General features: G+C 49.3%; 5 protein-coding genes across 5 annotated transcripts; 3 read left to right on the forward strand and 2 right to left on the reverse strand.

Moving 5' to 3' along the window:
• Positions 1–1978: 1978 nt before the first annotated feature.
• On the forward strand, positions 1979–3271 carry LRP88_11190 (secretory lipase-domain-containing protein; the record flags this gene model as incomplete). The annotated part of the gene is made up of 1 exon (XM_083247622.1): positions 1979–3271. The coding sequence occupies one exon, from the start codon at positions 1979–1981 to the stop codon at positions 3269–3271; it is 1293 nt and encodes a 430-aa protein (XP_083096770.1).
• A 443-nt stretch (positions 3272–3714) lies between these two features.
• LRP88_11191 (uncharacterized protein) lies at positions 3715–4155 on the reverse strand (the record flags this gene model as incomplete). Its single annotated transcript, XM_083247623.1, has 1 exon — positions 3715–4155. One exon carries the CDS (start codon positions 4153–4155, stop codon positions 3715–3717), a length of 441 nt encoding a protein of 146 aa, XP_083096771.1.
• A 5286-nt stretch (positions 4156–9441) lies between these two features.
• On the forward strand, positions 9442–10059 carry LRP88_11192 (uncharacterized protein; the record flags this gene model as incomplete). The annotated part of the gene is made up of 1 exon (XM_083247624.1): positions 9442–10059. One exon carries the CDS (start codon positions 9442–9444, stop codon positions 10057–10059), a length of 618 nt encoding a protein of 205 aa, XP_083096772.1.
• A 68-nt stretch (positions 10060–10127) lies between these two features.
• Positions 10128–11672, forward strand: LRP88_11193 (uncharacterized protein; the record flags this gene model as incomplete). The annotated part of the gene is made up of 2 exons (XM_083247625.1): positions 10128–10624; positions 10937–11672. 2 exons carry the CDS (start codon positions 10128–10130, stop codon positions 11670–11672), a joined length of 1233 nt encoding a protein of 410 aa, XP_083096773.1.
• An 85-nt stretch (positions 11673–11757) lies between these two features.
• LRP88_11194 (uncharacterized protein) lies at positions 11758–12520 on the reverse strand (the record flags this gene model as incomplete). Its single annotated transcript, XM_083247626.1, has 5 exons — positions 11758–11764; positions 11839–11928; positions 11986–12068; positions 12125–12254; positions 12330–12520. 5 exons carry the CDS (start codon positions 12518–12520, stop codon positions 11758–11760), a joined length of 501 nt encoding a protein of 166 aa, XP_083096774.1.
• Between the last annotated feature and the right edge of the window lie 385 nt (positions 12521–12905).

A 12905-nucleotide genomic window follows, 5' to 3' on the forward strand; every position in this document is an offset into this window, starting at 1 on the left:
CTCTACCAACCCCGCAATATCATCGTCCACAGTTGTCACTATCTCTTGACAGCCGACAACAGGCTCATCATGCCCATCCAGATTTTGGTCAACGTAGTAGCGTTGCATTTCCCTTCGATTGATTCCGAAATTTGCTATCTCCTCTTGTTCTAGCAAGTGTCGATGTGACTCTAGACCATGCTGAATCTTGGGAAGACTGACGGATGTATCCATGTCGGCCCTTGTTGTCAACGGCTCTAAGACCGACATGATTGTGCGCTCGTCAACGATAGACCAGAACATGTCGCTCTGATGATCTAGCCAGATATGAAGCCTTCGTAGCTCTATAGGTGGAGAAAGAAGTGATGCTAACTGCAGCCATGCAGCTGCTTGTGTTCCCCAAGCATCGATGAACTCGTCCAGACCGGGAGATGTTTCAGAAGCGGTATTCCTCTCAATGATATCCTCAAGTTTTGCCAAAAACACTGGCGGAAACCGGAGTGTGAGATGGAGCTCTCTAAAGCAGAGAATCGAGGATGTCAAAGGGCTCAGCAACTGAGAATTGATCTTGAAAAAGCCATCTGGCTTCTGTAGCACCTGCATGAGGACATCTAGGTCGGTAACATGAAGAACCCGGTTGTGGATATTAAGTTGAAGAACTTCGAAGTAACTAGAAGAAGCCATATGTTTGTCATTGCAGACCTTTGGATCTTAGTTGTCATTGACTCACAGCTGCTTGCAAGTGAAAGCGATAGCCAAGTCTACACGAGAGACTGGCCTTTGGGCCTTGTCCATGTTCAAAGCCAGCTCCTCGCACAGCCAGTGAGGGCCCCAAGAGGACTCTAGGCGACGCGCCCATACAGTGTCAGACATTGGATCACCTGTCGCCTGTCTTTCGGAGCCGTCTTCATCGTCGCTTGAGGCTCCGACACAAGCGGAACAGCATAGCTTTGCTCCTTGCCTGAAGACATGGATTCCATGTGGCAACAGGTGTTCATAAATGATGTGTCGGATTTCGGCTGGTGCAAGAAGGAGTCGGCTTTTAGTCTCACCGGATTGGGGCTCTGATGAAGACAACCGATGTGACATCTTGCGCAGAAATCAGTGAGAAGATGAGTCTGGGAGAATCAAGAGTGATGTTACGATGCTGACGTACGCTTGGGACTGCGTGAAACCGTGGCGGGGGTAGCTATGTTCGGCAATGATCCAGCCTGGAGGTTTCTGGCAAACCGTGCGTCGAGTGCATAGCAAGCTGGGCAAGTCAATACTCATCCTGAATACGTTCTGTTCTTACTAGGACTTAAGGAGTACCGTGAGTGCCTCTCGGGATAATCGAGAATCTGTGTTCAAATTGAGCGGCAGCAGTGTTGATTAGGAAATACCCCAATTTCCTAAGCACCTCTACTTAATCGCAAGTATCTCTTTAACAATTCTATTTCGGGGTAGGATCAGGTACATCGACCACATATTAACTTGTATGTGCTCCGAGGTATCTTTTCTTCCCCCAATCAATGGCCATTGTCTTGTCCAACAGACCCCGGTAGTTGTTCCTCCTGACGAGGATGGGCAATTTTGAGCTTGCCTCGCTGCGCGTCAGTGATGGTGCTTGTGGTATCACCAGTCGCGACTTGTGTACTAATTGGGAAGCTGTGCTGCCTCAGGTGTCACCTTTCGTAGACCAAGTCTGCCAACCTCGTGCATTACGCAGAGACGATCAGTCCTTGTCTGGGCAATTGAAAATCACCCCGCTTCAGATCTCATGCACTGATATCACGTCAGCCGGGCCGATTGACAGCCAATTTGGAGTGCAAATATGCACAACTGAGACAACTATTCAACGTTGAGTTGGTCCATGAACACTGAGGCGAACCATATAAGGCCTCTTCGACCCCTTCATTGAATCATCACACCCATTGTTATGATATCTCATGATACAGACAAGACCGACAGAGTGAGACATCCAACACCCCCCAAGCCCCCGTCTAATCTATCGGAGAGCATGCATCCTCTCTACTGGTTACTCAACCTTTGCGCTGCGCCAGAAATATGTAGTGACGCCATAATTGAAGCCAACACGTCTAGCCAGGAGCCCCTACCTCCTAGTCAGGACCCATGGTACACAGCACCCTCTGGGTTCGAGTCCAAACAACCCGGCGATGTTCTTCGTATACGATCTGCACCAGGAAACCTCACAGCCGTTATTGGCAATCCGTCTGCAGTCTACCATATCCTCTACCGCACTACCGACTCCAGAGACCAGCCCTCTTGGGCTGTGACCACACTATTCATTCCTCCATCTTGCTATTTCTCGCCTTCGGGCAAGGCGGCTTTGCTGTCCTATCAGTTTGCCTACAACTCAGCCAACCTTGATTCCAGCCCATCCATTGGCCTGTACTGGAGAATGGCTCAGAGGGAGCCAAATCTTGGTATCAAATCCAACGCTGATTTCATCAACTACATGCTCTCCTTGGGCTGGATTGTCAACACGCCGGACTTTGAGGGTCCAAAGGCGTCTTTTGGCGCGAGTAAACAAGCGGGCCATGCGACTCTCGACAGCCTACGTGCGGTGCTGGGATTGATAAACCCACACGGCCACACTGAACCTAACACTGCTATATGGGGGTATAGCGGCGGTTCCTACGCCACCTTGGCCGCAGCTGAGTTGCAAACACAGTATGCTCCCGAGGTTAAGATTGACGGAACAGTTCTGGGTGGCCAAACCGATAATATCTCGGCCAGTTTCGACAACTTGAACAAGAGCCCCATTGCTGGGACCTTGATCGCCTTCTTGCTGGGCATAACTTCGCAATATCCTGAAGCAACGGCATATCTCGAGAGCCACCTGGTCCCAGATACGAAAGAAGAATTCTTATCAGTCCGCCACATAAATGTTGCAGACGCGGTGAGACAGTTCTCAGGCAAGGATATTTACGCCTACTTCAAGGGAGAGGCTGCGGATCTACAGGACCCGGTTTTGAGAAAGATCTATGACGAAGATGTCAAACTTGGCTATAGGGGAGTTCAAAAGATGCCAATGTTTGTGTACAAGGCCATTGCAGATCAATTCTGTCCAGTGGACCAGACAGATGCGACAGTGGAACGGCTTTGCCGTGGGGGTGCCGACATCACGTATGAAAGGAACACGGTGGGAGAGCATGTTTCCGAGATTGAGAATGGGAAACCTAGAGCATATGAGTGGCTGCGGAGTGTGTTTGATGAGTCATACGAGCCATCCACTACTGGGTGTAGGATTCTGAATGTGACTGTGAAGGTCGATTCCGAGACTCGGTAGAAGTTTTTCGTATGTTTCGCTCCAACAAAAGTTCTCCTTGAATCCGCACATGGTTTCTTTCATGCATCTAGTTGAGTACATTGCCTCGCACCTTACTCAGAAGAGCCACGATGAATTGCAGTACCGCAACCGGCTTCCCTGAGGGCGCAGGAATGAGTCCGTCACGGGAGAAACAGCTTAATGACTCCATATTGAGATCAGCCTCCGCTAGGCGACGATCTTTATGATTCTGTGGTAATGATCGGTTACGGAGGTAGCTTGGTCACTTGGCAAAATGTGGTCGAGACAGAGGCATGCGTTTCATGTGATTAATATTCTTTCATATTCTAAACAACGCTCAAAGTCTGGCTATGAATCCCCCATTCCCAATAAATCATATCCTCTTCTAGAATCTAGTCATGTTTTCTCCCTATTCCAAAGTGTACATCCGTGTCAGGTGCCGTCTAGGGGAGAGCAGCAGGGGCGTAGGACTGGTCAGGCTTGACAACCTTACCACCAGCCAGCTGCTTGTCGGTATAGGCGGGGTAGATGATCTGCTTCTTGCTGCTGACAACAGACAGAGTGGTGAAGCCCTTGTCGGCGCCGAACTGGCCGCTCCAGCCGGAGGTGATGGTGAAGGTGCCGCACTTAGCAGGGCCACCGTTCGCCTTAGAAGCACTCTTGCCCTTGACGACGTACTTGCAAGCAGTGGCAGCGCCGCTGCCGGTGTTGATCTTGAAGTTCCAGGTGCAAGTGGTGTCGGGCTTATCGCATGAGCGGCTAAGGCCCTGGATGGTCCATTGAGGCGTGGCAGCCATCATAGAGACGCTGTCGGAAGAGGCGGCCGGAGCAGCGATGGCGCCGGTGGCGGAGAGGAGAGCAACGAAAGCGGCGGTGAACTTCATTGTGATGGTTGAAGGATGTGGTTGTTTGGAGATGTGGTTTTGGTGTGTTGTTGAAGTGTGAGTGAGAGATGATGTAGAGAAGAAGTTGTAAGATGAGTGTGTTGATGAGTGATGATGATGTCCGTCAATAGTCATAACTCTCTGATTATATAGTTCTTTGATGAATAGTGAAAATGTATTAATAGAGACATGACCTCACTCAGGAACTCAGGAACGGATCATCGGCTTCGGAACTGTGAATGACCTCACCATATTCAGTTACTGCCTCGCCTTCGCCGTCGCCGTAGCGGCCCTCAAAGCAGAATACGAACGCCTCAAAAGTGCCATTCCGGGGATTTTCAGGGCCTAGAACGATTTGCTTGGGCAGAAACTAAAAGCCAGCCATCGTGACGCCAAAACCTGCCTGGCTGGTGCTGGCTTATTTTTGAGCAATGGCTCGTTCGAGAATGGGCGATGGCACTATTCCCTGTCAACACCTTGCATCTAACCCTACCAAGCTTAGCACAAGCATCCACTGAGCCAATCAGAAACACAATATTTTTAGGCATTACCCCGTTTGTCCCAATGTGCGGAAATGCTGCCAAATAAGGTCAAGGGGATTGACCATTCCCCAGATGAATACGAGCTGATGGTCTCGACTATTGCCCCGTGCGTTCTCATGTTCACTGGGCGTCGGTCAAAAGGCCTCGTGATGATGTCAGCCACATATTAACGATGGGGTCATCTACATATTGATATTGCTCTCACCGTCGAAATCTGCCGAGGAACTGCGAGTCAGGAGGATCGATCATCTTCTCATGTAATGGTCTAGTGTAGCATAGGAGCCGATGATCATTGCCACTGAGCGACTTCTTGAGTTCACTGCCAAAGCAAGGGATAGAGACTAGAAACCAGTGCATTTCGAGTCGCAGGGTAAGTAATGCCCAGGTGCTCAGCGTGAAGGCCAAACTGTGGTGATGGGAAGAACAGATGTGCACGGGATAGTGTTGGGCTTGGAGCCTCAATTGGTGGACGAGACACCTCCTGTCGTCGAACCTCAGCTGCTTCTGGAAAGTAATGTGAAAGAGATGCTAGATTATCTGTCAATGCCGAGACGGTAGGCCCGAAAGGAATGCCCTTTCACGTGGTCGAGACTTACCACCATATCTTGGACCAAGGTGTGTTGGTGAGGAATGCCGTGAAACTAGACGTCAAGAGTTGGATTTCGGTGTAAAAGATTGCGTAAATTCTAAGAGCATGGTGACATTTAATATGTTCTTTTGGACTTCCTTCAATTGCTCATGCAATATATCTCATCCGAACGGCCAAGGAAGTGAGTGATCTCAGCACGATATAGCCGACGCCTGTGGTATGTATCTGTTGAAAGATATCTTCAACCTCTCTTCAACGGTTTAATGGCAAACTCTCAGTAAATCCCAATTACTCGCAGCGGTTTAACTAGCCCTGACTGATGTATTTAATGGTCTCGAGGGGCTCTAGTTTCCGTTTCTCACACGTCTATGTTCTGGATTGTCATTCCCAGGGCACAGAGAATAGTGTATAATGAGTAGACTTCCATAGATCAATCTTGTTGTATACTATAGGTCATCGGGACCAAAAATGTCCACAAGTGTGGTCCCTTTTACAAGCCTCTCAGAGATGACCTCGCCGGAGGGCCATGGAAGACTGACCATTGAAGATAGTGAAGGGAATAAAAACCAGAGGGTACTTTGATATCATTACAAGGTTGAGGGAGTAGCTATCAGTAGAAGAAAAGGATCGCCTCACCCTCCCGCCCTCTCTATCGAGATATCGTAAAGAGAAGAACTCCTTTTCTAAGAAGCCGAAGGAATGAGATCAGACATAAACCCAATATCAAGATGAAAACATTATTCAAAGATTCAGCGGAGGGTTCTGGTAGCCGAATGAGAAAATGAAAGGCTGGAGAGGAAGCGCGTAGCGCACAGGGCGTAACATGCTCCCGATGTCGCACGGTGCGGCCTCCCTATCTCACAACAAATGCGTATCACATTTTGGTAGGGTTGCATTCGGTAGAAGGGGCAAATAAAAAGAAAAGATGAAGCTTACCGACCAACTTTAATGTCGGCCCCTGACTGCTTCACTTTGCGTTCCGATTCAGGTACACCCTAATTCTCTCTAAGGCCCGACCTTTCGCCTTCCCTCACAGGGTCCTCATTTTGCTTTGCTTAATCGTCTGATTGGAGTAGAAGTAGATTTTGTGTTAACGCTATATCGTAAGTACTTAATCAGGCGTGTTATAATTGTTGTTACTCCAGAGTCATGGTCAACTGGTTCCAATCGGTTAGGTTGTAGCTGACAGCTAAACCCCCTCAAGCAAGCCAGATTACAGTTACGCGTCGTTCTTGAAACGCGGGCTCAATATTTCACCGTCTTTTGAACTTTCAACCATGCTAAAAAGACTTAGCAAAGCTACGATTGGACCAATCTCGTGGACTGCCTCAAAGATGACGGTTGTAAGACATCGGCCTCCTGTATTGGTCGCGAGATACGTCACAGCTGACGTGGTGGGTACCAAAGGCGCGGGCTGTCGAGCAACCGAGATGCATGCAGGACTGGGCTCTCATGACAGATTAAGTAGCAAGACATCTAAAATAGAAGCCGGGCTCGGTGTTCTAGATCGTGCGGCTGGTCTTTCATGCCAATCTAATGCGGTGTTGAGGCGCGGCGGTTAATAACTTTGAACTGTCCGTGGACGCGCGTCCTCGAACAACTTTCCTCATTCGTAAATCTGCAGCTTCTCTTGAACAGTTTATGATATTCTGCAGCGTTGAGTTGATAGAATAGTAGTTTGACAGGCTCTTGTTAATCTATAAGACTCGAGGAATTTGTAGCACCCTCTCCTTGACGCTCATCGTCTTACTCAGGTGGCCTCATCTTAAGCCTGAGCCCCCGACTTCTGTCTTATATCCAATTCCTTGGAAACTCTCCATACTAGGGCACAAACCTTGGCCGGTAAACCGTCGTCATGCCCTCCAACATCTCCAGTCCATTGAGCCTGTCTTCAACGCATCTCTGCATGCTCGGCTTAGGCTGGGTCCTTCTAATAATACGAAAATCAGAAAACCAGCCTTCATGGCTTTCCATGCCTCTTATATATGGTGCTGTCCCTATAGAATGTGCTATTTGGAGCATCTTGGTCCTACACCTTATGCTCATCGACTTGTAAGATGTCTCACGCATGATCTTGAAGGGGTCCGCTGACACTGACAACCAAGCCTTGATCAAATTAAGGGTGAATGAGGCAAGAACAAAAACGGATGCTTTGACAAACCTGGAGAGAAGGGTTCCAAATGATACCTGAAATGGGGTTGGCCTGACAACACGGCGTTATGCAGTCGGCTTGTGTTCCTCTTCCCCACCAGTCTTCAACATCTACCCTATGTTTTTTTTTGGTCTCCCGGTTGGATTGAGGAAAGGAAAGGGATGCCCTGGCAAATGTTGAAAGCTTGCTACTCTGGATTATAGTTTATTCCTCTAATCAGGATTGGTGCCCACGCAGGAATACTATGTCCTATACGTGAGCCCTACCGCTCGGCGCATTCGACCTTGTAACTAAATATCCGCTATTTACTTGTAAAGAACGCGTAATTCAGGGTAGTGCCATGCAGGGGCAGGGCGCTGAGAGCTACGGACACCGTCTCACATCTTGCCCACCACTGTAACCTCTCGCCAACTCGTCGCCGCTGCCAATTTGTACCATCAATCTGATTGAAGCTACTCACCTTCTACGTCTAGTACTGAATTCATTCATCATGAGGCGCCTAGGATACAAGAAGTCTAAAAATGGCTGTCTTCCGTGCAAGCAGCGTAGCGGCTAACCTTTTCTACTACCGACAGACGGTTGTCGCGATCCATCAATGGGCCATGTACCATGGCGAAAAGCACTTCAAGGACCCCTTCGCCTACATCTTGAACGCTTCCTGGGGGATCCAGAATTCGAGTCGGACCGATGTGCTGCAGCCATTCCACGCGGGCTAGAGAAACGGCCTTAAGAGAAAGTGTGTTGCCCAAAACGAAAACTATGTATGTGTCTACGTGATGTTAACCTTCTGGAATAGCCTCGCTCATGTAGAGATGAGAGTTATCCTCGTTCGCATCATATGGAACTTTGATTTGTCTTTGGCCGAATAGAGCCAGGGCTGGCTTGTTCGCCAGAAGGTATATATCTTGTGGGACAAGGGGCCTTTGATCGCCACCCCTACGCCGGTTGAGCGCAAATAATTGAGTCAACTTGAAGGCAGAGGTAAAGAGTGGTGTTATAAAAGAATCTATAGTGCCGTGTACTCTGAGTTCTGGAACATGGTCAAGCAACTTGCAGTTGGGCTTACGATACCAATCGATGGATCAGACTTATTGTGTTATCAAATATGGACCCCTTCTAGAAAACAATTATTACTTCGAGTGAGTGGAGGCTTGGACGACGTCATTAGATATCACGAGCCTGCTTTTGGGCTCGCTTCGCACTCTGTTGCATGTAACAAAGGTCAGTGTCAACTGGCCAGAGCATTTCGGTGGCTGGCAGCTGTCAAATCTTCTCCCACTTCCCGGTTCCGCAAGATTTCTCTTGCTCTTGTGTGTATTTATCAGCTGCCAGGTTTTGAGGCTGGCCAATCCCTGGATCCTTTTCTTTAGTGCTTGCCAGCTGTTTCAACAGGCGGGTTTTTCTGCCCTAAGAGCAAGGGTATTTCATCCTCCGCCAATCTGTAATCGTAGATAAAATGATAAGGCTGGGAAAGACTTGGCAAACACCGCGGTTCTCTAACCGAATGCCACCTTCACTATGAGCCTTTGCGCGGCTGGGGCCGTTTCTATACTGAACAGATAGAAGCGGCAATCCTGCAGAGCTGGGTTGCATCATAGAATGGTACAGTACCCGGAGACAGAGATGGCCTGAGATGTGTTTCGCTTTGCATCAGGATGAATTCCTAGGGCTGTAGACAGGATCAGTGAAGCCTTCAAATAGTATAGAACTAGGAGTCCTCAGGGTGATGAAAGGAAAGCTGCCAGAACATTGCATGAAGCTCAAATCATTGTTGAAGTCAAGGCCAAACCGCCATTCTGTCTTGTCGATTCGGACATAACCCCCCTGTTCGTCACTTTATCCCGAAGAGGTCACAAGTCCGCCCTCGACCATGTTTTTGGCCCCCACTCCGAAGACGATCGGGAACTGGGTTGTGGCTCTTAAACAACTTGTCCATCCACTACCCGTACTCTTTACGTTCTCCAGATTGACCGAGTGTTTTCAGCTGGGAGGAATTGTACATTATGGCGGACAAGTCGACCCCAAACATACAACCCCACTATGAGCCTGTGAGCCCTGACGAAAACCCGCTCTATCAACAACACTACCAATATGGTGGCTCTTTCAACTCGGATTCCCTCGGCCAATCCAAGGCCAATGTTGGTGTATACACCTTCGACACGGCAGACAAGCATCGGTCTGTGCAGCCCTCAAAATGGCGGTTCAAGACACTTTCAAAGAAATGGCGGTTAAAGGCTATCCTGGCCTCCTTGGAAAAGAAGGATGAACGGCAAGTCCCAATCGTCAAGGACAGGCTCACTTCCACACTCACCGCGATGATACATCTACCAGCCATTACTGGTATCATCACCCTCAGCTTCTACATCTTCAAGAATTACTACATCGGCAAGGAACTAGAAGGCAAACCAGGCTACGACGTCGAGAAGAAACTCGGCATCCAATTTGCCTCCAAGCTCATGGAAATGTTCATTGTCCTTTCCCTCAACGCTATTGTGTTTGCCATGGTCCGGCACGAGTTCACCCTCGGTCAATCGGTTCCCTATGGTGCTTTAGTGGCCGGTCAACAAATTTCGGAAGTCAGCTTTCTCTGGTCAGACGAGTTCAAGAGCGGAACAAATTGATCTTCATCGTCACCATTTTTGTCTGTACTATCATGGCACTCGGCGCCTCATCTCTCAGTGCCGTGGCAATGATGCCACAGGAAGGCGACTGGAACGCCGGTGGAAGCATCGTTTACATCAACGCTACTCGAGACGAAGTCTTCCCGGCAGTTCTCACAGACAACAACACTCTTGGCGATGCCTGCAAAGTCACTGGAAATGAGTTATGTCCTTCATGGCAGTGGGAGGCTCTAAACACCCAGATCATCTCCAAGTTTCCTTCATCTGGCCAGGTGGACGATGGGTTATTTGCCAAACGACCTCCTCGCGAAATCTATGTCTCCGGCCCCTTGGCGACGTTGGTTAACCTTGTTGTAGACATCCGAGAGAAATGGTTCAACTTGAACAGCCCCAACCACACAGTTGCCATGATGCCTCACTTTGCACCAGCTGAGGCCTGCGTTGTTAGCTCTCTCCACTGGGAGCAGGCCGCTGGTAACTCTGCAAAAGCAAAGCAAAGCAGGTTCAGTCTGTATAGCAAGATTGAACATCGCCTGGAAAGTTCCATGGCCATCAGCCACACCAGGTGTGAAAGGATTTCGACAGACTCGGAGAAACCCAAGACTGTGCTGTTCCTAACTTTGTGTCTTTTCCTCCCTCGACCCTTAATGTCACTGATGACAATATTAACGACTGGTTGTTGGGGACACTACCCGACTTGAAGCAGCCCGAGGTATTTTTGGTTTGATTCCGGTCCCATTATCGCCAACACTTCCGTCGGCGCGGTGGTGGCGATTCCTTCCAATCAGTCGGACAGCTCCTTCGATATATACGGCTGCATGATTGATGCTAGATGGATCACGACTACTTTGTCGGGAGACGCTGTTGCACTTCTCAGCAAGGGATACGCCCCATTTTCTGACTCCATCGCCACCTCTCTGGGTGGCTCTTGGATTGGCAATCCTACTTACGGCCGGCGCGTTCGCATCGAGCCGAGCTTTGCAGAGTACCTCAATCCTCAGGGCTCGAGAACCAAGCGAACCGTCATCCATGAAATGATTCTCAGCAGTGGCGTCTGGACCTCCGATGGTGAGGGATCCAGGTCTCCCGAGCACCTGGAGGCATTCCTGGGAGGCTTGGCGACACCCATCACGACTTTGGCTGACCCCAAGGGAGAGTGGTGGAAGAGCTTCATGCCACAGGATGGCAATGTGTTTGGCGCTGGTGGAAGTCCCTACGCGGTATCCAGTGATGATGAGGCCCGTTTCTACAAAACCGAGATGGAAACCTGGGTGACCGGATTTGCCTTTGCCGACAGCAGCCTTACGATGCGAGGAGCCGTGGCGGTCTTCTACGTTTACGCACTGTTTGTGATAGTATATTCTGTTTGGTCGATTTGGTCTGGAATTACTTCATCGTCCTGGGGGTCGGTTCCAGACCTTCTTGCTCTAGCACTTGCCGATAAAAAGCCACCGAATGCTTCTCGAGCATTGGAAGACGATGGATTCAAGAGTGCGGATATTATGAAGGAGAATTATTGTATTTCAGCAGACGGGGGCACTTTGAGACTTCGACCGACTCATGGCCCGGTGCCATATGAGAATCGTGTCAAGCCAAACGAAGCCTATGATTGATAGAAATGAGAACACAAGCTACAACCTTGTATCTTTCTGCCCACTCGTCCCTTAGAATTGAATCCCGCCGGGAAGCTCCCAGACGCTATGTCCTGATCCAGGGCATGTTTTCCTGTTGTTCACCCTTGGCCCCCCAAGTCGAGAGCACTCCGTTGTTCCACCGTACCCTCTAATTAGAATCTTGAGATCCTCCAGAATCTTCTGGGCATTACCCTCCGCCTTGTCCTTGCAGATAGGAACTAGCGTCCTCAGGGGTCTATGGCGGATGAAGTCGATGCCAAAGAAGATCTGCTCCATGACGTAGACGACTCACTTCGTAATTCCTCTTGTGTTGGCATCAATTCCCATAGCGACCATGTGCAGGCTGGTGGTAAAGTCGTCAAACTCGGAAGTAAACTGAGGCCGAGTCAGTGGATGAAAAATTGATCGTGGAGCTCTTCTGGTACACAGACCTGGTCGAACTTGTCGCAAACCTCTTTTTGCTCGTCTTGATTGAGCTTCTTGATGTTGTCGCTGCCCTTTGTCTTATAGAACCTCTCTACGAGAAGGACACACAAGTCCAGCATTTCATTCAACTTATCCCTAATGGCCTACAATACAAGTCGAAAGGTCAGCCCATGGCATTTTCATTCATAGAGTTGGATCAAATCAGCTTACCTCGCCGCCGGTTGAGCATTGTCAAAATCAATGTTTTCAATGATGTCTGTTGTTTCGGTAAAGAGGGGAAAGAAATCATCCAAGGTATCGGCAACGCTCTCGACGCCGTTGCCAGTGCTAGTCGTGACTGGCACGGCAGCAGCCGGGGTTAAGAGGAGGCCGAAGATAGAAAAGACTACGCAAATCTTCATGGTGACTTATGAGGATGTCAGACAGGTACGGAGTGTATTGGGAGTGGATGAACTGGTGATTGCAGGCCGGGGATGGCACCTATTCACTTCCTTATATCGTTGGATCCCTTTCTTAAGGAGCCGCTATTCACTCGCCTTCTTGAAACTAACCGGGTCAAGCATATGGAGGAAAGGGTTCTATCGGCCCGGATCGTGTTTCTCAATCCCTTGTCTCGTTTGCCCCCCGCCCTCAGCCATCAGTGTCTCGGGCCTTTACAACACTAGAGATGTGATGCCCTACTTTTCCCACAATCTTGTTCGCCCGATTCGGCGTTTTACGACTGAGTTTCAACACCGCTATGCGATAGTCACTGTTTTATTTTTTTGCTACTGCAGCCAATATTGT

Source organism: Fusarium phalaenopsidis (assembly GCF_050370095.1).
Source record: "Fusarium phalaenopsidis strain FUZ10S chromosome Unknown contig_32306, whole genome shotgun sequence".
NCBI classification, from domain to species: Eukaryota; Fungi; Ascomycota; class Sordariomycetes; order Hypocreales; family Nectriaceae; genus Fusarium; species Fusarium phalaenopsidis.